The sequence below is a fragment of the Oncorhynchus tshawytscha genome, linkage group LG05 (genome assembly GCF_018296145.1).
Source record: "Oncorhynchus tshawytscha isolate Ot180627B linkage group LG05, Otsh_v2.0, whole genome shotgun sequence".
Lineage (NCBI taxonomy): Eukaryota > Metazoa > Chordata > Actinopteri > Salmoniformes > Salmonidae > Oncorhynchus > Oncorhynchus tshawytscha.
The window spans coordinates 55,227,354-55,235,967 of record NC_056433.1 but is presented as its reverse complement, the minus strand read 5'-3'; the positions used below and the strand labels follow the sequence as shown (position 1 = coordinate 55,235,967).

The following is an 8,614-nucleotide window of genomic DNA, read 5'->3' as shown; positions in this document are numbered from 1 at the left end:
TACTACTCATCAAACATAAGAGGATAAAAACAACAACTTAAACATTTACTACTCATCAAACATAAGAGGATAAAAACAACAACTTAAACATTTACTACTCATCAAACATAAGAGGATAAAAACAACAACTTAAACATTTACTACTCATCAAACATAAGAGGATAAAAACAACAACTTAAACATTTACTACTCATCAAACATAAGAGGATAAAAAAAACAACTTAAACATTTACTACTCATCAAACATAAGAGGATAAAAACAACAAATTAAACATTTACTACTCATCAAACATAAGAGGATAAAAACAACAACTTAAACATTTACTACTCATCAAACATAAGAGGATAAAAAAACAACTTAAACATTTACTACTCATCAAACATAAGAGGATAAAAAAAAATTAAACATTTACTACTCATCAAACATAAGAGGATAAAAAAAACAACTTAAACATTTACTACTCATCAAACATAAGAGGATAAAAAAAACAACTTAAACATTTACTACTCATCAAACATAAGAGGATAAAAAAAACAACTTAAACATTTACTACTCATCAAACATAAGAGGATAAAAAAAACTAAAGAATAACAATAACAACTGAATAACTAAAAAGCACCCTAAGGAAAAGCAAAGATAAAAATGAATGTTTTAAGATCTCTTTTAAAAATGTCCACAGTCAAATCAAAATCCTGCATAATTTCCTAGGAACGCGAAGCGAGGCGGCCATCTCTGTCGGCGCCGGCAGTTTGGACCCCCTTCAGGTTCTCTGGCAGGCTATTACAGAGGCTGGTGGCATAGTAACTAAAGGCTGCCCCTCCATGCCTCTTGGTCCTAGGCTTTGGGATCGTTAAAAGGCCAGTGCCAGAGGACCTGAGGGACCTACTGGGTACATAACTAAAAACATGTCAGACATGTATTGGGGTGCACAATCGTGGATTGATTTAAAAAAACAATCTTAAAATGTATTCTAAAACTCACAGGCAGCCAGTACAGAGACCTTAAAACCGGTGTAATGTCTCTGTTTGGTCTTCGTCAGTACCCGTGCTGCAACATTCTGCATGCTTTGCAGTTGACCAATGCCTTTCTTGGGTAGACCAGACAGGAGAGTATTACAGTAGTCAAGTCTGCTTGTAATAAAAGCCTGGATGAGTTTCTCTTTATCAGCCTGAGCGAGAAACGTACTGCACCTTCGCAATATTCCTCAGGTGGTAAAAATATATTTTGGTTACATTCCTAATGTGTGATTTGAAATTTAGTTCAGAATCTAAAATAACACCTAGGTTTTTTAAAATCCTCTGGTGACAGAGAAATGTAAATTTGTGTATGGTCTATGTAAACAGTTAAAATAATGCTGTGCTTTCTGATGATGGTGCAAAGGGGTAACATATATAAACCGAACAGTACCGGACCCATGATACTCCATGATATATTCTAATCAACTGGCTTGTTCTTGTGTCAGGAAACGAAATACCACATTCATCAGATAATATGCCTCGCCATGACAACAGATCAAAGATTTTTGACCACATTCGTAGTTACTGTGTTTTGCCTTTTTAGGGCAATATTGGGCTGCTGCCCATAGGACGGACGGACGCACGCACACGGTCCAATTAATCTAGCCAACAACAGAAAGGGTTAATTAATCAGAAGGAGTGAGAGATTTGCATGTTTCTCATTCATTTCTTTGTTCTGTACAGGACACCTACAGATTACCCAGCTCTGCCAAATTGCCATGTATACAAACGTGAGTAAATCACAACAAGTATATGTGGTCCCTCTTCCCTCCCTTCCACTCAGTCTCATTGCCCCTGTAGATGACTTTCATTAGTAATGAGCAGGACACAGGAGGAGATGAAGGAGGAGGAACAGAGACACGGCCAAATGTCTTCTGACTTGATTAATATACATACCTAATTCTGTTATTTTATACGGCCGGCAAATTAAAAGAGCCGGCCACTTCATTCCGCTGCTCCGTGTTTCCATTAGCCAGAGTGTGGGGAATGGGAGGACCAGGTTAGGGATGACGCTGGTGGCAGCCTGGCTGTGTAAATTAGTGGGCGTGTCCCAGGGCTTGATCAGTACAGTATGTAGAGTATTCATCAAGAGGCAGCTCCTCCCTTACACACGCCCTGGATGCTTTTAATTGCTCCTGGTAAAATAACTTTAAGAGGCGTTACAGAGTGGGACATGGAGAGGCTTCCTTTGCCTTGTGTGTGTGTGTGAGAGAGAGAGAGCGAGACAAGCTGTCAATTTAGTTTTTTTTGGTGCAGATGCACAACTGTTGGGGGTGTGTTACGTGTGTATGTGTTGACTCAAATTGGGAGGGAAATTGCCCACAGACACCAGCAACAAGTTTAGTGGTCCTGACCTATGGGGACAGATTCATTACGAGAGGGAGGATCCAAGGACAAAGCACTGCCCTAACAATAGAGACCATGCCTGCAGTAGCACAGCAGAGGTGCAACAGCAAAGGGGGCCTATTGTATTAACTCTGAGAGCGGAGTCCCATCTGAAGGACTGTGTGACAGTGTAACTACTGCAGCACTGAATGGTGCTTGCTTGGTAGGACACAGAAGTTTACAGGATATACACCTTCTTGTAGGGATTTACCCAGACAGGTCAAATGGTAGGACACAGACGTTTACAGGATATACACGTTCCTGTAGGGATTTACCCAGACAGGTCAAATGGTAGGACACAGACGTTTACAGGATATACACGTTCCTGTAGGGATTTACCCAGACAGGTCAAATGGTAGGACACAGACGTTTACAGGATATACACCTTCCTGTAGGGATTTACCCAGACAGGTCAAATGGTAGGACACAGACGTTTACAGGATATACACGTTCCTGTAGGGATTTACCCAGACAGGTCAAATGGTAGGACACAGACGTTTACAGGATATACACGTTCCTGTAGGGATTTACCCAGACAGGTCAAATGGTAGGACACAGACGTTTACAGGATATACACGTTCCTGTAGGGATTTACCCAGACAGGTCAAATGGTAGGACACAGACGTTTACAGGATATACACCTTCTTGTAGGGATTTACCCAGACAGGTCAAATGGTCAGAAAACTCCTGCCCCTGATGAGAGTTTAAAAAATGAGAGTAAAAAAAAATCAACACTTATATTGAAAATGAAAAGTATACATTTTAGTTAAGGTGCAAATCCAGGTGGCAAACGAAAGTTAATTAATAGGGAAAAAAAGAAAGACCTTGAATTTTCATCAGTGCACAGGCTGGCACTGGTGTCAATGTTATCTGTGGTATGAATGCCCCCATCCTTCCCTCCCCCATCTCAGCCCATCTGTGCCCACCAGCCTCCTCTACTCAGAGCCCAGAGCAAATTAGGTCTGATTTTAATAACCCAAGGGAAGGGAACTGTTGCATTGTTTTACTAATAGGGAGGAGGAGTGTTTGTTGAGAGTTAATTTAATAGATTGCTTTGAAGAGTAAGTGTGTGTGTGTGTGTGTGTGTGTGTTTGCCAACATGTGGTGGTTGTGGGGGCGTTGCACATCTCTATAAAATTGAGAGGGTTGAGTGTTGCTCCAAGACACTTGTGCAGAGCCATGCTTTGTGACGGACCAATGTCAGGAGAGAGCCTGCTGAGTCCAGCTCAGACAGAATTCCACTCAGTGGGGACAGTTGATCTCTTGTCAGAATACACCCTGATGTTACCGGGGGAAACCTTGGAGGACCACAGCAATACCAGCAAATGTGAGTTTGATAAACGTGTTGTAATTTACATGTTTATATTGTATCATGTACACATAATTATGTTTTATTATAATCATTGTCTTATGGTAGAGGTTAAAGTTTTGATTGCTATAGTTGGTTTTGAATACATCAAATTCAGTATTTTCCTCATTCGTTGTGATACAAATAATGTTACCAGATAAAACCTGTAACCTAAACACACCAGTGAGATGAGAACGTTTTTGCTGAGAAATGTAAAGATTAAACGTTTATTGTTCCCTCATTGACTTATTCTTGATTACGGTTGATTATGAAAAATATATATAAGTCTCTTATCATGAACATGCTGTAAGAAAGACTAAAACTTCACAATGTTTATGTTGATGCCATGGAAAGGTAATTTTCAATACAGTATTCCCTGTAATTCCAGTGGGGCCAGGGTGCAATGAGGAGTCATGTCCACAGGGGGCGGTATGGCCCTGCGCTGGCTGTGGAGAGTCCATCAGAGACCCTGTGGTGCTACGGGTTGGGTCAAACCAGCAGTGGCACACAGGGTGCTTGTGCTGTGACGAGTGCCACTGTCCCCTGGGAGAGAGTGTCAGCTGCTTCCTGAGGGACGGGAGGACCTTGTGTAGGACAGATTATGCACGGTGAGTCAGCAGCTTTGGTGGGACAGTAGAGAAGTTGTAACGATAAAGATGAATATTGTACGGTCAACTTTGTGTGTATATTATGTTTCTATTTTTTAACTCTTTGAATGTGTTTGTTGATGGTGTGTGTGTGTGTGTTTGTGAACAGCTTCCAACCTTTAGTTTTGTTATTTTTAACCATGTGAATGTCTTTGTTATTGATTGTGTGTGTGTGTTAGACTATTTGCAGAGAAGTGTGGAGGCTGCGGGGAGGCAGTACTGTCCTCTGACCTGGTTGTGAGGGCAGGAAGACAGAACTATCACCCTGACTGTCTGCACTGCTCGCTCTGTGGTGCATTACTCATGCCTGGGGATAGCTTCACCCTGGGACCAGGAGGACCATGCTGCCAGGCAGAGCACACGATGCCAGAGCAACAGATCCAAAAAGCAGACTCACTAAAGAAAAGAAAAGGTCTGTGAAGTTTATATGCATAATAAAATAGAGATTTTTTTCCCCTTTAGAGTTAATGATAATTATGAAACTGTCTCAAAGGTCTGTCTCTTCTTTCCCTGTAATCGGTAAGTTTAATGTTCCTTAAGTTAAGTTGAATCATTCTCACCTATGTCAGGTTCAGGGAGAAGAGGAGGAGTTTGGGAGAGAAGGTGGTTGGACAGGGGTAGGAGTAGAGGGGTGCGGGTGCGGGTGCGTACCGTCCTCAGTGACACCCAGCTGAAAGCCTTGTGCACCTGCTACTCCCAGACCCCCCGGCCTGACGCAGAGGTCAAGCTCCAGTTGAGTCAGCTAACTGGCCTAAACAAGCGGGTCATCAGGGTGTGGTTCCAGAACAAACGCTGCAAGGACAAGAAGAGCCACGCCAAAAAAGGAGGCAGACCAGTGTCAGACTTGGACTTTACAGTGAGTAGTGTGTGTGTGTGTGTGTGTGTGTGTGTGTGTGTGTGTGCGTGTGTGCGCGCATCTGTCTGTCTGTCTGTCTGTCAACACAGTTGATCATCACTCACTATGTTCCAGGCCCTGCTGTGTACTGCAGCCAGACCGATGGTGGTCCTCTCTCCTGAGCCCCCTGACTTTGCCCTCCAGATTTACGTCTATGAGTCATCATGGCAACCACTTGACGCCCAAATCAAGCTCTCAGCTGACCATGACGAGCTGACCCTCACTCATATTTCCCAGGTAAATCAGAGTGTGTATCAGGTAGTGTAATGTCCCTTTGTGTGACATATCAGACCCTGATTATGACTGCAACAACCTAACCTTATACTGTAGATTGAGACTATAACTGATTGGTATTAGCTACTCCTTTATCCAGTTTCATTTGTCAGCCCTGACTGTGGTGGCCAACACTCATCATTTCTCTTTCACTTCCCTCAGAGAACGTGTTTTTCAGAAGACCTGGGTTCTCCACCGCAGCAGGGTGATGAGTACGCCGTCACCATTCGGACTATCTAGACAGCCACCATCCCAACATCCTCACTGAACTGTTACTGTAACTGAGTTATCAAGACCCTGTGTCTAATCTGAAGGGGCTTCAAGCAGCTGTAAATCATGTAATTAGTTATTTAATGTATGCTATAATTATTAAACTAGTTCCCAAACAGGAGAATGTTGTGTTGGGGGGAAAAAAGATGACATCATTTGGGTCCCAGTTCAGCATGTTCTGTTTTCTGTATGGGTAAATGGATTAAAGGTTATGGGTCAATGAGACAGAACAAAATGTGCACCACTATACTATGGCCCATGCAGCACACAGTGGTTTTAGACCATGAGGTTTCATCCAGACCGCCAGTCATCACATGAAGTTTTAACTTCTGGCAGACTATGGTGTGATCTGTCAACATGTGATTTAAACACAGTCTGTTTGCATAGTCACAGTCTGGGAGTTTGCGTTTGGGAATTAATTAAATCTCCACAAAACCAAGCCGCCAGATGTCATCTCTATTGGAACATATTTCATTCCTAAATGTGAAACTCGTATTCTGAACTGATTGATATTTTCTGATTGATTGTCCTGGAAATGATTATTCACTCTGTCTACATCCACTTTACAACAACTCCAGTGTGAAACCTATTATTGTAGAAAGCAAATCTGAACAACTTGTTCCTTCTTCCTGTTTGACTTAAAAATCCTGCTGCAGGCAGATAATGTTAATGGCCATTTCACCCCACAAGGGGGCAACTTTTTCCAGCTCTTCAATGGCAAAGGTGCAAGATCGAACAACAAGTTGACACAATAACCCTAAAATCCATCTAGGCTGTGTGAAAATTGCAGACCGACATCTTCGAGGGACTCTGTTAGTACAATCTGTCTGTCTGCTTTAAATGTCCACATGCCCTCTCAACGTCACAGCTCCCACTACCACTGCATGCGTTCTTCCATAATGTCTTTCAGACATTTGATCACTTCCCACTCAAAACAAACAAATACATGTTCACTAATTTTCATCTATAACTTTTGAACTCTTTCATACACTTCTTGTATGAAGAATAGACTGCTACCTCATCTCTCTTTGTCACTTTATCCCAAAAGTCACTCTACAGCTGCACCATTGAGAGCATCTTGACCAGCTGCATCACTGCTTGGCAGTGCTTGACTTGGGATGGAAGAAGTACAGGAGCTGTCTTTTTCCAAGTCGGTCCATCAGACAATGTTCACCGAAATTCACATAAAACTATAGAGACCTTTGATTGTTCACTGTTACTCTCCATGACATTTAACCACATTTTCATGACTATTACTATAGCCTACATGAAAAAGTAAGCAATATTGACACTGGAAAGCTGTGTCTGATCCCATGTAGACCTAACACCTCCTGCCGTTTTGCCCTTGATCAAGGCACTTAGCCCCCCACATAGAACTGCACTGTTAGTCACATGTCAACATGTGAGCTCCTGGGTGTGCACGCTTTTTCAACATTACAACCAAATAGTTTTTAAAATCAGGGAGGAAATGGATAAGGTAGGTTACTTCAAAGCAAGGTATCTAACTAGACATGTATACAGTTGAAGTCAGAAGTTTACACACACCTTAGCCAAATACATTTAAACTCAGTTTTCCACAATTCCTGACATTTAATCCAAGTAAAACTTCCCTGTCTTAGGTCAGTTAGGATCACCACTTTATTTTAAGAATGTGAAATGTCAGAATAATAGAAGAGAGAATTACTTATTTCAGTTTTTATTTCCTTCATCACATTCTCAGTGGGTCAGAAGTTTACATACACTCAATTAGTATTTGGTAGCACTGCCTTTAAATTGTTTAACTTGGGTCAAACGTTTCGGGTAGCCTTCCACAAGCTTCCCACAATAAGTTGGGTCCCATTCCTCCTGACAGAGCGTAACTGAGTCAGGTTTGTAGGCCTCCTTGCTCGCACACGCTTTTTCAGTTCTACCCACAAATTCTATTTCGGATTGAGGTCAGGGCTTTGTGATGGCCACTCCAATACCTTGACTTTGTTGTCCTTAAGGCATTTTGCCACAACTTTGGAAGTTTGCTTGGGGTCATTGTCCATTTGGAAGAGCCATTTGCGACCAAGCTTTAACTTCCTGACTGATGTCTGAGATGTTGCTTGAAAATATCCACATAATTTTCCATCCTCATGATGCCATCTATTTTGTGAAGTGCACCAGTCCCTCTTGCAGCAAATAACCCCCACACCATGATGCTGCCACCCCCGTACTTCATGGTTGGGATGGTGTTCTTCAGATTGCAAGCCTCCCCCTTTTCCTTCAAACATAATGATGGGCATTATGGCCAAACAGTTCTATTTTTTTTCATCAGACCAGAGGACATTTCTCCAAAAAGTACAATCTTGGTCCCCATGTGCAGTTGCAAACCGTAGTCTGGCTTTTTTATGCGGGTTTTGGAGCAGTGGCTTTTTCCATGCTGAGCGGCCTTTCAGGTTATGTCGATATGGGACTTGTTTTACTGTGGATATAGATACTTTTATTACCTCCGGCATCTTCACAAGGTCCTTTGTTGTTGTTCTGGTATTGATTTGCACTTTTCGCACCAAAGTACGGTCATCTCTAGGAGACAGAATGCGCCTCTTTCCTGAGCGGTATGACGGCTGCGTGGTCCCATGGTGTTTATACATGCATACTACTGTTTGTACAGATGAACGTGGTTTCACACACACACTATGTACAGTGCCTTCGGGAAAGTTGGCAGACCCCTGGACCCCTTTTTCTTTCAACTACGGGAACTTCTATGTACTCAGGGTCCATTTTGGGGATTTTATTTAAAAAATAGGTTTTTAT

At 42.2% G+C, this 8,614-nt stretch overlaps 1 protein-coding gene across 1 annotated transcript; it reads left to right on the top strand.

The window, feature by feature from the left end:
- Positions 1-3,600: 3,600 nt before the first annotated feature.
- LOC112251557 (insulin gene enhancer protein ISL-2B-like) lies at positions 3,601-6,266 on the top strand. The gene is made up of 6 exons (XM_024422536.1): positions 3,601-3,730; positions 4,140-4,359; positions 4,578-4,810; positions 4,968-5,254; positions 5,369-5,530; positions 5,729-6,266. Exons 1-6 carry the CDS (start codon positions 3,601-3,603, stop codon positions 5,804-5,806), a joined length of 1,110 nt encoding a protein of 369 aa, XP_024278304.1. The 3' UTR covers positions 5,807-6,266.
- Positions 6,267-8,614: the final 2,348 nt, after the last annotated feature.